This window comes from Jatropha curcas, chromosome 2, assembly GCF_041381405.1.
Source record: "Jatropha curcas cultivar XTBG-Jc1 chromosome 2, XTBG_Jcur_1.0, whole genome shotgun sequence".
Taxonomy (NCBI): domain Eukaryota; kingdom Viridiplantae; phylum Streptophyta; class Magnoliopsida; order Malpighiales; family Euphorbiaceae; genus Jatropha; species Jatropha curcas.
In genome coordinates this window covers 26,022,282-26,037,300 of record NC_143152.1, presented here as the reverse complement: position 1 = coordinate 26,037,300, position 15,019 = coordinate 26,022,282, and the positions used below count along the sequence as shown (strand labels likewise).

Genomic DNA, 15,019 nt, shown 5'->3' with positions numbered 1-15,019 from the left:
ACAAACACGGAAAAATGATATTTTTAAAAATGTAGAAAACGGAAACATGGGAAAATGCGTAAATGTGAAAAATGTAGTGTTATATTTATAAATACAAAAAATTAAATTATTATATTCTACAACAAATCAGGTCCAATCAATATTTAATCATATTTAAAAGAATTACAGTTCCATACTCATAAAAAAATACATATTTTATAAATTTGTATTTATTTATATATTTTTTTAATAAGAGATATGAGTTTTTAAGAGTTTTCAATTTATAAAAACATATTTAAAGACAGAAAACATATTTTCAAATTACTCAATTCACGAAAATAGCTTTAAAACGTTTCTAAAGAATTTTCAAGCGTTTTCGTGCAAGAAACATTTTCCAAATACGAAAACAGCAGATAAAGAAAGTTTCCGTGCACATTGCTAAGCATAGATTCATGATATTATTTATTGAAATCAACATATTTTACGGCTAAAAGAAAAAAATAGAAAAGACTACCAATTACCTTGTTACCAATACAACATGGCCAGTAGGAAAAATTTCCATTTGAGCATAGAAACAAATAAACAAAAGTTGAAGTAACAAAATGAATCCTAGCCCTAAAGAAAACTCATGCCCTACCAAAATGTACAACCTATCAATTTTTCTTAAAAGATTAAAGAATCTTGAAGTCTTAATTATTGGACTCCATATAATCAGAAACAGAAAAAAGAATTAATATCCAGATATATGGACGTCTCTGTCACTCCATTATATCTATGAATATGTTTGGGCTATGCAGCCCAACAACTTCTTATATATTCCTTCCTATCCATTTTAATAAAAATAAATAAATATTTTACTTTATTTTATTTTAAGTATTCATTTAAAATTTTAAGAGTTTAATTATTTTTTTTCAAATTTATCTATATTTATTAGGTGTTTTATAATAAAATTAAATGGAGAGCTTTTAATTTTACCATAGACAATTTATATATTCTATTATATATTTTTAAAAAATCAATGTGTTTTAATAATTTTTTTTTTAATTCTTGTGAAAATATCAAATGTGACTATTAAGGTGGAAGGACATGAATAATTTTAGTGTTTTGAATAAGCCAAAATACTATTTTTTATTATTTATAGTATTTGATAGCATAACGTTTATACTAATATTTAAATTTTGAAGTAGCAGAATATAAAATGTTATTTATTTAAGGTTTGATGAAACACGATAATTAAAAGAGCCGATAATTACCAAGATTATCCAACTTTATAAGTAAAAATATTGAATGAAGAAATTTTTGGGACCACACACATATATATATTGAAAATGCATTCAAGTAGTTGTATGAGTGAATTTCAAAATTCAAATTAAAGATGCAAATTCGGTATTTTTTTTTCACCCAAAAATTTCAAATCCAATTCAAATTAAGTGTTAGTATGTAGCCGTTGTCTACATTATAGGCTTCAAAAATTGCTTAGACTACATAGTTTGACAATCTACTTATGGATCTTGCTATTTTTAAAGACCATTTTTAATAATACCAAACATATATTTTCTTCTAAGAAAAATATATTAGTTTGTTAATTTCATATATATAATATAGTTAAGATTTTATTTTTCAATTGTAAAAAAAACAGAAATAATAATAATATAATGAGGAATCAATAATTTTTTTTAACTGATTGAGAGACTGATATAGATACTAAATTGTCAGTAGCATGTGCTCTTACTAAAAAAAGGGAAAAAAATAGTTAAGCACATGCAAAATCTTTTTATTATGATTAAAAAACAGTAATTAAATAATAATAGCTGTCTTGGGAAAGTTAATTATTTCTTGAGAAAATGAATTAATTAGATGATTAAGAATTTTTGACTAACATGGTGTCCATTACTTGGTCAAAATAAATAAATTGACTTGATGATTTGGAATTAAACAGGTCCAACTCCAACAACTCTTAAGCAACAAAAAAATACAAGGCAGTTGGGGTCCAGCGAACGGTTACATTGACAGTTGAAAATGAAATTGGCAAATCAATCTAAGCTTAATTTGTCTGTCTCTAGGAAATTTATCCGCGTTTGGCTTTGCTAGAAGATTCCTTAGGCTAACTTCATCTTCATCTTCATCGTCAAGGAAACCAAGTGGAAAGCATTGCATCAGCTACATTGAAGGTATTTTCAAGAAACATAACATGCAAATTAGAATTTGAAATCCCCACTATTAGGAGAGCTTATTCGCAGAATACAGTTTTTTTTTCTTTTTTTTTTATCTGTAGGAGATTCATATCATATTTTTGGGATATTGTTATTAAAAATCCTACATTGAATAAATATCAAATCCACAAAAGAATATAAAAATGGCAAACTAGTTAACTAATTGGTTAATACTATTTTTTTAATATTGGTCGACCCAAACGTAAATAAGCCCACATCACATATTTTTACATCATTTATTTTAACCTCAATTCACCTCTACCCTTTCATGCAGATCCGATCTGGTTTAGTTAAGCCCAGTTCAATTCAATTTTAGGCCGGAAATCGAATCTCGGTTGCCTGTAATATTTCACTGATATTTGTTAGGAGCTGCTGGAATTTTTTGTATTTGTCCTTTTAGCTTACGAGTTTTTATTCCTTAAACATTAAGTTAGGGTGAACATTCTATCTAATTGAATTGGACTAGTTCGATTTGGTCTGACCAAATATTTTTCATGGTGATTGAACTTGAAATTAAAAATTACAATTTAGTTTCGTATGGAACTGAATTAACTATTTTGAGTGTAAAAAATGAATTCAGTTAGATATATCTAAAACCGAACTGGAATAGGAAACTAAATGGAAAATGATATCTTACCAAAATTATAGTGACCGAATTCTAAAATGTCTGACTCAATTAGGCCAAAATGGATAAATTCAGTTTGATTTTCAAATTAGAACTACGTACTGTTCACTCCTATATTAAGCTCTCAATTTTTTTCCTGATAGATTCATGAGAAGTTTATTAATGTTAGTCCACGAAATTACCTTCTCTTTCAAAAAAAATGATATATTATCCCTAAAAAGAATAAATTACAAAGACTAATTCATTAAATTATGAAATGAAAAGCCATGTGAAGGGCTAATTGGAGGCCCATCAAGCTGACGCATTTATTGTATTGGACATTTGGACTCTTTTCGGGCCCAAAATAACAAGCCATCTGCTTTATTCTTTCTCCGTTGACATTTGACACACTATCTATGTAATCTTTCTCATCTGTCTCCCTGTGCAGATGGCTCAAGTATTTCGTTTCAAATTTTAGTCACAGCTTAAAGTCAAAACCCTAACCCTAAATCTTCTCCTTAGCTGCTCTTAAGTTCTGTCTGTAAGCCGACCTGCTTAATCATGGCGCTCCGTGGATCTACCTTTTGCTACAATGTAAATTCTAAGTCTCACTTTCTCCATTAATTAGCATCTTCGAAATGAATTGAAATTATCTTACATGTCTTATCAACAAGAGATTTTTGATTCTGTGTTCATTTGAGAATCAAAATTGAAAATAGTGGCAATAATTTTTCTCTCTGTGTATTCCTATCTAATCTAAACGAGATCTTACATCAAAATTTCAAGAAAGAAACGATATTGACTTGGGGATTGCACATTAAAAATTCATTAGTGAATTCTGTGATGTTTGGACGATTTTTTATTGCACTTAAAAGAATAATTAACATGGAACGAAAGGAAGCTGGGGAGGAGAGGGTGACAGAGTGGGAATCATTTGAATCACGAATGCTTTTAGCTTCTGTGAAACCGTGGAGTAAAATTGCAAGATTCAAATGGACCAGCCAAAAAGACCTACTTTCCTCAGCTCTTAGTGTGAAAGTGCTATTCAGTTTCTAATCACCTGTGTATAGTTGTAAACCGCATGCTATAGATTTTGTTTTCTTGAATTCATATATATCTATATATAGACTTGCTTTAGCTCGCAATGTTGTTGTAGGTAAATTTTATTGATAGGCCGCTGCCATGTTCTTGCATTAATAGTTTCAAGAGGCTTTCCCACCTTTCTTTACCTGCTACTTCTGTGACACATTATTGTCCTCTGGAGCTGCAGATTCAAGGAAGAACTTGTAAGTTGTATGGTTTGAATTCAATTTTATCTGTTTTTACTTTTGTGTTAGCTTATTATTTAGTATTTAATTTGTGAATTTTTTTTAGTTTTTAGCGGTTGTAATACTCTGTATTTGCATTAAGGCAGCGCCCTTTGCAAAACCTTCCCGCTTGTTATCACTGAAAGCATGTCAAGTAACAAGTGAGGACTCGGGGGAAAGCATCATATTGGACGAGCAAGCGTTAATGCAGGATCTACAAATTGCTATTGACGAAGAGAACTATGCTCAGGCTGCAAAAATCAGGGATAGCCTTCGAATGCTGCAGGAGGATAGCAAGGCTTCGGTACTGGCAGCAAATGCTCGGTTTTATAATGCATTCAGAAATGGGGATCTGGCTTCCATGCAATCTCTTTGGGCAAAAGGGGATAACACCTGTTGTGTGCATCCTGGTGCAAGTGGGGTTATTGGTTATGATGATATTATGGAAAGCTGGGAGCTTGTATGGATGAACTATGATTTCCCGTTGGAGATAGAGTTGAAAGACGCTCGAGTTCATTTTAAGGGCGACATAGGTTATGTTACGTGCATTGAATTTGTTAGGACAAAAGGTAGCAGCTGGGGGGCACAGTTTGTGACGAATGTTTTTGAGAAGATAGATGGTCAATGGTTCATCTGTGTTCACCATGCTTCACCTGTGGACTTGTAAGAAACTTACAGTGGCATGTCTAAGACATGAAGAATAAATCTCTTTTTGTTATTTTTCTTTGTAGTTTAGATTTTTGTTCCATTATAGATTCAATTAAGAGTATTCTACTTTTGGCGGAGCATTTTTTGCCTTGATTTTGTTTAGAATGATAGCCTATAATTTACCAGATTAATGGCGCCTTTCAAGAATTATATTTTTTTGTAACCAGGTACAAGTTGTTGAATTGGAATAAGATCATCTTCAATGTTTCAGAATTTCAATAACCCTTCTGAAAACTATTTCTGTAATTTCGGATCTCTATAAATGGTAGCATTATTTTCTTTATACAAGGGATGATATCAGTAATGCGAGATTAACTGATACAAAACTATGATGACCAAATGACTTCTGCTATACCAGAACCCTGTTTGAGATCTATTCTCTATCTTTCAAATGCAAGTGTTAATATGAACAAAGTTTTTAAGATGCTATCACTGCAATCTTTTGCTATGTGAAGAGCAGCAAGACACCAAGAACCAACATTACCCTGGCAAACAGCTAGACCCTTCCAACAGGTGAAACCGGTGGACTTGGAGTGTACTTTGCAGGTGCTTCACCAGAGATAGTCGTGCGTATCTTCTTCATTCCATCATTTCCAATTCCATTGGTAGATTCCTGGAGAACTTTTTCTTCAAAGACGTTGCTCTCTTCAGCAAAATCAGATGGTTTCTGACAGCTTAAAACAGTGACGCTAATGAAGAATGCTTGTAACATAGAAATTGATGGACTGAATTCAACAGAGTACTTTTCCTTCTCAATTGGTTCCATGCTGAAGATGGGCATATCCTGTTTCGTTTTTCCCTATATGGAGTTGCAAAGTGTAAATATAAATTGGATATATAAATGGTATTACCAACAGAATGTAAAGACACATTCTTAAGTAAACACAAGCAGTACCTGAACAAAAAGTTCAAAACGATTTGAGGTCAGGAAAGTATTAGAAACCCATGGAATCTTCTGGTGTTTGTTTTCACTGGAGAGAATGCGTAGTTGACAACCAACATCCCAACCGCCACAGTCGCACAATCCACCAGTTCTCCATCGGTGAACCAGCGATGTAGGAACCCCAATGTTTGGAAAACTATGAATACCACCAGGAAGTATGACTGTGCAGCTATTTGAGTGTTGGTTTTCTTCTTTATCAGTCTGCTCTCGGTCAAAGGCAAGGTTTCCACTAGGCATTTTGACAACAATGGCAGCAAGCTCTGCCATTGGCATTAGCCGTTGTGAAGCCTGACCAGTCTGTCTTAGATCAACACCAAACAAAACAGACTCTTTTGCCATATACTGGCTATTGGACTTTTGTTCAGCCAAATCCAGGGAAGAAATGCTATTAAGCTTCATCTGACCAACCACATTATACACAAAGCCACAACCTTTCTCTTTACCACCTTGATTTATCCAGCTGCCATTTTTTTTCTTGATTTCATCAATAGTATAAAATGCATAGTTGCAACCTGTATCATTCTTTCCAGGTAATGTTATATTTTTAACAGGAGCTGCAACAATAATATTGTTGTTGTTGATCATAAACCTGAACAAAGGAAGTCCATTCGTTGTTGTAAGCATCAATTGAGCTTTAATACTAGATGCCTCACATTTTTCATTTTGAAGTGATCCAGTGGTAGTAATTGGCTTAGAACTGTGGGAATGCAGGAGTCTTCTCACTGGCTTATCAGTTTCGGCAGAATAAGACGGAGTTGAACTCTTGGACTTCAGTAGTGGGTCCAGTATCCTTCTCAAAGGGCTGGATCTAGCTCTGTTGTGACCACATACTTTCTCGATGTTCGAATTATCCCAACTAGCAGAAGATTTAGATGTCACAGGACCAGACTTCACTGAAACATACGTGGAACTCAACTGTGGGAGACCTGAACTTTCCTTGAAGCTAAAACTTCTGGTCATCCGACTCAAGCTGAAGCTGAATCGGCAATTTGGAGATGGATGCCTGCCTTTACTATTCGCCAATTCTGCTGTATCCTGGTCCAACATCTTTGAAGTTTCAACTAGATTACCATTTGGAGACTTAATGGTGTTGGTTGCATCAGATGACAGCTCTGCGTCCTGAGTATTGATTGTATCAGGTTCCATCTCCAATTGCTCTGTATTTATCTCAGCTCTAGATGGCAGTGGACATGAATGAGGAATTTCATGGAGTTCTTCTGAAACATCAACCTTCTTGTCAGGAATGCTACCTGATAATGTATTCTGATTTCTTTCTGCCACATTCTCATCCCATGAAGTCCTTGGTTGGTTTTGGAAGCTGTTCTGGGAATATTTTCTGGGTAGAAGGAGAACAATGTTTCTATTGTTGCCAGCTTGATTTTGAGAAGGAAGACCAGTAGATGATTCTTGCAACTCCATCCTCTTCTGAGTTTGATTATTCTCAACATTATTCTTTTCATCTGTATTACGTGAAGTATCATAATTTCTCAGCTTTGATGATGAAGTTCTAGTTCTTGAAGTGCTCTTCTGCTTCAAAGCATTTCTCTTTATATCTGATCCTTCAATCTCCTCAAATCTCTGCTTGGCTTCTCTATCATAAGCACTCAAACTTTTCTTGGGCTCAACTGACATGCTGTTTCGTCCACAGTTGAATGACCCATTTTCAACTTTTGAAGTGATCTTATGATCCAAAGCTCTTCTTTTCTCCTTTTCAGAAATTGTATATGGACAATCTCTGTCAAAAGACTTGTATTTCCATGATGCCCTCTTCTGTCGATCAAAATGGCTCTTGGAAGCATTTTTCACATCTTGGATGAGCATATCATCGCGAGTAGCTGATTTGGCATCTCTGGAACTGCCTTCATTGTGAGAAGAATCTTTCCTACAAGGAGGAGGGCAATATTGCTTTCGTTGATAAGCAAGAGTCTCACCATGAGCTGGATTATAATGACTCGATGACTTAGTTGTCATTTTAGTTGAAAAATTACAGCTACGCAAGGATGTATAATCTCCAATTTTCTTTGGAGAGCCCTTTTGGTTGCATTTCCAATTCTCCAAGCGTGTCCAATCCAAAACCCCAACATTTAAAGCTTTATCCTGTATATTTTCTGTTTTCTCCATGCGCTGGAGATAACCAGGCAAGTTAGACATATACCTGACAAGCTCATCATCTTTTTTCCTCACCATGACAGACAGCTGCTGGCAATTCCCTGAAGTTTTCTGTTGGACCAAGGTTACATCGTTTGCGTGTTCTCTTAGTTCATGGGACAGGTCACCATATGGCTTACTCACGCAACTTTTGGCTTTTAACTTGTCTTCATTCTTCAGACTCTGCTTTGCTTGGGTTGGAAAACCTGTCTCCTTTACTATCTTGGGATTTTGCTGCTGTTTTGAACTGCTTTTGCTGCCTAAACCAAATCCCATTTTGCCAGAAGGCTCTAAATATGCATCACTTGCTCATACAATAAACAGAATTTTAACTATTTGCGTGTTTCATGGACATATTTAACCTGCTAAAATATAATGCAAGAGAAATTTTAGTCACGCTTCTAGAATTTCACCTTTCTTTTTTTTTTCTTTGTACAATTCACAGCATAGGCATACAAGAGACGTGGAATGTGTGTGTACTCTCAGCAACAATTAGTAAGATTCAAAGTATTATGAAGAACAAAATACATCTGCTTCATTCAAATTTCTTTATTTCTGAAGCCAGAGGACAAGAAGAACAAGTAACAAGTGAGGCAAGATTAGTCAAAAGCTATGTAAGCAGAAGAAGAAAAGAGAACAGAAGGGCAATTAAAAACAAAACTGAAAATGAACTGCTGGCTTTACTGATTTCCATGCCTGGGAGGCACATTTCACATTTTGCCCGCTAGAGGATAAAAGCTTCACACTAACATTAGTTCAACATTTCAGAGAAGTAATGGAGACATTCATTACATTTTTAATCGTCCAATATTTTTTATCAGATAAACAGAGGTAATGTGGACAACAGAAACATTAATTGAGGTCATAACCATAATCACAATTAACTAATGAGGTCATGAACCAAAAACAAAAATTTTCAATTATGCCACTCCCTCTTTTTATTCACAATTTGGCTCTGACATCAGATAATTTCTGCTTCAATTGCCTTGCAAATTACATAATTCAACATATTATCCGAATGTAGATCCAAATTCCTTCTGGTGACTTCATAGCCAAACCGGGAAAGTGACAGATCTAAACAAAACTTTAAGCCGGCTTTTACGAGACTAAGAATTAAATTTCAATTTCTGTTTGGCCGCTGGGAAAACAAGAAATCAAAACCTTGCATTTTATTTTCTTCCTTTTTATTTTACAATACGACAAATTTCAGTCCATTCCACGGACAATGTGAAGCTATCAACATGCTCCTTAAAATAATTACTAAATATATAAAACAAAATTATCATTATTCCTGCATTTTCCTCTGGTTTCTCAGCGACAAAACACAGAAACGGAAAAAAAAAAAAGTTGAAAAAGGTGAAACGCACATAACCAAGATTTATAGCGAAGTTCGCAAGGAAATTAGATAACGTACCAGAGCCGAAAAGAGGAAATGCAGGTTCGGAAAGATGAGAATGAGGCAGAAAATTCGCTGATCCCGATAAAGATCCGACACACAAAACGGTCGGTGAAGAGTGGTGGCTGAGCCGGTAAACGTAGACTATAAGCAAAGCAAAGAATTACAATTGCCGCTACAAAAATCAAGAACATTCACATTTCACATTACAATCCAATCCATCTTCTTCTGGGTAATCGAATCCGCGGTTTTTCGTTTTCTTCGAAACCGGAAAAGAAGAGAAGCCAGCAACAAACAACTAGAGAGCAGAGAAAGAGAGTGAGTAGCGTTTCATTTTCGATCAGACGGTTAGGAAAATAAAAAGCAGAGAGAGAAAGGGAAATGAATAGGCAATAGGCGTATAGGTGGCTACATAAACGACTCATTTTCTTGTAGCGAATCCCAAAGCCGTACTATTGTTTTGTTGGGGCCCATTAGGTTACGTCACCGCCTCTTGGTGCTGTCAAGTTCAGCTGATTATTACGTTTTTCATGATTAATTTTTCGCGGGAGAGAGGGATAAGGATGAATAAAGCGCGAATTTCGCGTTCTAAACTTTGTCTTTTGTGGTGTTATATTATTATATATATGATGAACAGAGACACTGTCTACGGCCATCGCATGGCCCAGTTGCAGACTCGCGGTTGGCAAAGAATCTGAAAACACACATTAGTTGTTAGCATGTGAATTCACAAATCTCGCCGTACTTGGACTAGACTGGTCACAAATTTGACTTCCGGCCGGTGGGTGGGGGTCTTAAAAAAATTTAACAGGAAGAAACTGTACAATATGCAAAATTATCGTAATCGAAGTTTGAAAAAGGGGGATTGCATATAGGAAATGTTATAAGCTAGTTTGACAAATAAGGCATGAAATGTGGGGATTTAAAAAATGGGAATCTTTTGACGTTTGTTTGTTCTTATAATTAGATGTTGGCCAGGCCACCTCTTTCAAGATTGTCGTATTCCAAGCTTCGCATGCATTCATCCTTTACACAACTTTAGTGCAAAGCCGTTGCGGGCGACCTTTGGATCTCTATTTTTGTTAAAGAGGGAAGACAGAGATCTTAAAGCAAAGCCAAATCGCCAAACATTCTTCTAATTTATAAAATACTAAAAGCTCTTTATTGTTCTAGATACTGTTTGTAACATTAGAGCTTAGCTCTCCTCTCTTGCCCAAAAAAAAAAAGAAGCTCTCTATCCGAACAACATAACAGATCTCTTTTTATGTTTTTATTTGGAACAAATCTTAGATTTTAACCAGTTTATCTAATATAGTAGATAAAACAAGAGTGTTTGCAGTATCCTTTTAATGGAGTTATGTATTTTTGATTTATTGTGTTTTATCTCTTTTTATGGAATTGTTTTTCATTGTCAGCAGACTGATCCCCTAATCTTCACACAGAGCAAGGGGATTTACTTTTATGAATGGACCAAAGGATTCTGCAATGTATTAACATGTGACAGAATTTTATAGCTCATTTATTTTTGGTTTGTTGAGCTGTTGAATCTCATCTACTGAATTAATTTAATGTTGTCATTACTAATTTACTATTAATAGTCAATTTTGAATTTAAAAAAAAATAAAGTTTTAAATATTATTTTATTGACCTCAAATTAATTTTAGAAATCGTCAACTATAAAATTTTTTTTAAGATCAATTTTAAACTTTTTTTTTTTTAAATTATAAAAAACCACATTTATTTGACTAATAAATTTTAATTTTATTTTTGAGGTTAGTTCGGTCTGACTCACAACACAGTGAAGCCCGTACTATTTGAAGAGTCTGATGAGACTGTTAAAACCCAGCCCATTTTCTTGTTACGCTGGACATGGACCCTCAACCCAACATGGGAGTCGGGAGATAGAATAGCAACTTGTTTTTTAAAAATATGATTTCACTTCTTATCCTTAGTTTAGGACATCCACATAAATTCATCAAGCTCATTAAATAAATAAATAATTGGAAGATAAAAAGTACAAAAATGTAAAAGAAACAGAATTGAAGTAGAATTTGAATATAAGAACTGTTTTTTTATTGTTAAAAAACCTCACAAATACATTAACATATACCTATACATTGGAAGGAAACAGAAACCAGAGCGAGCAAACCACACATAATCTCATTTCATACACATCAACGACAAAGCAATTTATTGTTTTTATATCTTAAAGAAGATTGAAACTCATGCTCATGCACCGCTAATCTCAATAGACTTGACTTGAGGCTTCTTCTCCTCTGCCTTTGGAATAGTAACAGTAAGTACTCCATTCTCCATTGATGCCTTAACTTCACCAACCTTTGCATTTTCCGGTAACCAAAACCTTCTCAAGAACTTACCTCTGCTTCTCTCAACGCGGTGCCATTTCTCGTTCTTCTCTTCCTTATCAACATTTCTCTCTCCGCTAATCTGAAGAACTCTTCCTTCTTCAATTTCAACTTTCACTTCCTCTTTCTTTAATCCTGGAAGATCAGCTTTGAATATATGGGCTTCTGGTGTTTCCTTCCAATCAACTTGTACATTAGCGATTGCGGAAATCTCATTATTCGAAGCAGATGGAGCCCATAGATCAGTAGACAGTGGGTTGCCGAAGAAAGATCGGATCAGAGACATTTTTTTGGCTAGGAGAGGATAATTATCTTGAATTTCAATAGAATCGAAGGAGATTTTTTTCACTGATGGAATTAAGATTGATGGATGGTAATGTATATATAGTGATTGGCACTGCTGGGTACTTTCTTCTTTGCAGTTTCGAGGGTCTTCTGGCTATGTGAAATCTGTAACCTTCCACCATCTTCTACTCGTTACCTTGGGTGGCAATGGCTTTTTCAAGAAGATTTTTGGGCTTTTGGATATGGAGTTCCTAGTGGCAGAGTCCATGAATTTAAAAGGCAGGCTCAATCACCTTATAAAATAGGCGATGGGTTTGGGTTTGGGTTTTTTAACTATGAATACATCAACTTTTAACAATAAGCTCAGAATGGCTTCAAAAACCCATGGTTACATTGCATGTAAACACGGACACGGGACACGAAACATGACGTGGATAAAGAACATTGTAATTTAAAAAAAAGCAGGATACTGACATATTGAGAACACAAAACATTAATAAATATGATTTATTAATAATTCAAATAAAATAAATCATTAAATATAAAATATAAAATATTTAATTTTTTATTTCAATATAATTACTTAAAATTTCAAAACTAACATCATTATTGAAAATCATAGCATTTTCTGGCTTATTTGAAGATAAATTGACAATCTCAAAATTTTTAACACATTTAAAATAGATAAAAATTAAACCCTACGAGATTTTACATTTTAATTTTTAAATGTGTCCCTAAAATGTTTTCAAAATATATCTTCAAAAGTATTCTTAAAGAAGTGTCTTAAAATAAATAATAGAACATATTTTTTATAGTGTTTGACACGTATTCGAGAGTATCCAAGAAGTTTCAGCGTACGATATTGATATGTTGAATCTTTTAAGGTATCCATATACATGGTACATGTGATCCATGTACTAAAATGAGATTAAAAAAATGAATAGAAAATGAGAATTGAATACATAATGAAATATAATCGGAATAATAATGGAAATTTCTTTCTTATATTGGGATGCAGTATAGAATAGAAATTCTAATTCCATTACTTTATTTGGTTATAAAAATGGGATGAAAAATAATTGAAAAGATCAAAACAAGGGCATTGTCTAAAGAGAAATGGAATATTTGATTTTTTTTTTTTTTTTAAGTACTTGAAATATTTGGTCTTTATTTCAGTTTCATTATTGATCTATAAATTATATTGATTTTCGATTGTGTTTTAGTCATTAAAAAGTACATAATCAAAATAATTAAATTTTAATTAATAATTAATATATGAAATATATTTTTGTTAATAAAATTTTATAATTATATTATACAAATAATATTTAACTAAATGTATTTAAATTATTTATCAATAACCTTAAATTCCGTATAATTTGATTATTGGTTTAGAGAAATAAAAAAAAATTCAATAATTAATTGCAAATTCAATTTTGATTCAGTTTTAGGTAAAGGAGCATACTGTAACTAAAGCAAGTCCAAAGTAGTAGAGATGTGGCCATCATTGTCATGGCGGTGTCAAACGTTTCCATTTTCCATTCAAAGTGCCACTTTAAACGTGTCTACATGATAAATGTTGTCGATAGCTTCTAAATTCTAATATATATCTTCCTTCCAAAGATAATACGATCGATGCAAAAATATATGAGATAAAGGGCAGAAAATAAAGATGAGAAAGAAAAAAAAAATTTTAATAGAAAATTTTAACTTTTGGTGTATATAATTAGAATTTTATTGAAAATATATATGTGACATATTTTAATTACAAATAAAATATAAGAAAATTTAATGGTTATATTAGAAAATATATGAAAAAATATATTTTTTATTTTTTATCAGCAAATAAAGTATTTTATTAATTTTTAATATATTCAAGAAAAACTCAACATTGAAAGGCAACTATACCCAAACCATTAGATTTATTAAAAAAAAAATCTCAACCTATCCTATAAATGTTAAGTGAAAAAACCTAGAAAAACGTCACAGCACATCACTAGAAAAAGAAAATTCCAAAATATCTGCAACTATTTAACATCTTTGTTCTAGGCTTCATAGAGTGAATCTCTTGAGAAAAAAGAATTTAGACTTGGAAGCATTAAAACAAAGATAATTAACACAAATAATCCTTCAATTAGATTACAAAGAAAGAATTCTTCCATATCCAACATGATATCTGCAACAAAAAGAAACCAAAGAGTTATAGAGCCCGTTCAAAGCCAAGCTGTAAAAGAGACCACCTTATCAACCCCTCCTTTGGCTAAATGATATGCGAAACAGTTTCTGGATATGTGAATGAGGAAAAATGAAACCACAGGGAGTGAGAAAAGTATATTATCCATTTGATTGAAATGAAGCCATCATTGCTATGATCTGTAAGTTCTGTTTGAGGCCCACGCAATTGCGCTTTTAGAATCAGATTCAATAATTAGCGGATGTAATTTGAAAACCGAAGTACTAAACAGTTCAAGGGCAAACAAGATTGCTAATACCTTAGCTTCGTTGGAATCCACAGTACCCGTGCTTTTAGAGAAAATACAAATGGAATATATATATATATATATATATATATATATATATATATATATATATATATATATATATATATATATATATATATATATATGTATGTAAAATTTCAATTTTGGAAGGTTTGTACTTTGCAGTATAGGGCTAGCCTTTTTCTCTCCTGGTTAGTAATTATATCCTTGTCAATAATATATCAAGTAAAAAAATAAATTGATATCTAAATTGATATCTAAATTTTAAAAGGCCAAATTCGCCTGTCAATCGAGGCTCAAAAGAGGCTAGATATAAAGGAATAATAATATCAATGAAAATTATGAAATCATAATTTAAAAACTTAATAGTTAATTTTTTAAAATAAAAGTTCACTACAAAAAAAACGCCATTTTGCGACCGACAAATCGGTCGCAAAATGGCAAAAATCGGTCGCTATTTATACTTTGCGACCGATTTGCGACCGACAAACGTCGGTCGCAAAATCACTGGTCGCAAATGTTAATTGCGACCGATGAGAAAATCGGTCGCAAATTAGAGACCGATAAGT

General features: G+C 33.0%; 3 protein-coding genes across 4 annotated transcripts; 1 reads left to right on the top strand and 2 right to left on the bottom strand.

Annotated features, from left to right (window-relative positions):
* The first annotated feature begins 3,202 nt into the window (after window positions 1-3,202).
* Window positions 3,203-4,821, top strand: LOC105646673 (Nuclear transport factor 2 (NTF2) family protein). The gene is made up of 3 exons (XM_012232576.4): window positions 3,203-3,390; window positions 3,953-4,082; window positions 4,211-4,821. The coding sequence occupies exons 1-3, from the start codon at window positions 3,358-3,360 to the stop codon at window positions 4,768-4,770; spliced, it is 723 nt and encodes a 240-aa protein (XP_012087966.1). The 5' UTR covers window positions 3,203-3,357; the 3' UTR covers window positions 4,771-4,821.
* Window positions 4,822-5,048: 227 nt separating this feature from the next.
* Window positions 5,049-9,704, bottom strand: LOC105646674 (uncharacterized). 2 transcript variants are annotated; one of them, XM_012232578.4, is made up of 3 exons: window positions 9,317-9,704; window positions 5,707-8,267; window positions 5,049-5,610 (listed from the first exon to the last, which is right to left on the bottom strand). In XM_012232578.4, the coding sequence occupies exons 2-3, from the start codon at window positions 8,176-8,178 to the stop codon at window positions 5,308-5,310; spliced, it is 2,775 nt and encodes a 924-aa protein (XP_012087968.1). In that variant the 5' UTR covers window positions 8,179-8,267; window positions 9,317-9,704; the 3' UTR covers window positions 5,049-5,307. The 2 variants fall into 2 exon arrangements, with proteins under 2 accessions (XP_012087968.1, XP_012087967.1); XM_012232577.4 differs by having other exon boundaries at window positions 5,707-8,264.
* A 1,644-nt stretch (window positions 9,705-11,348) lies between these two features.
* On the bottom strand, window positions 11,349-12,113 carry LOC105646675 (18.0 kDa class I heat shock protein). Its single transcript, XM_012232579.4, has one exon. It carries the CDS (start codon window positions 11,948-11,950, stop codon window positions 11,528-11,530), a length of 423 nt encoding a protein of 140 aa, XP_012087969.1. The 5' UTR covers window positions 11,951-12,113; the 3' UTR covers window positions 11,349-11,527.
* Between the last annotated feature and the right edge of the window lie 2,906 nt (window positions 12,114-15,019).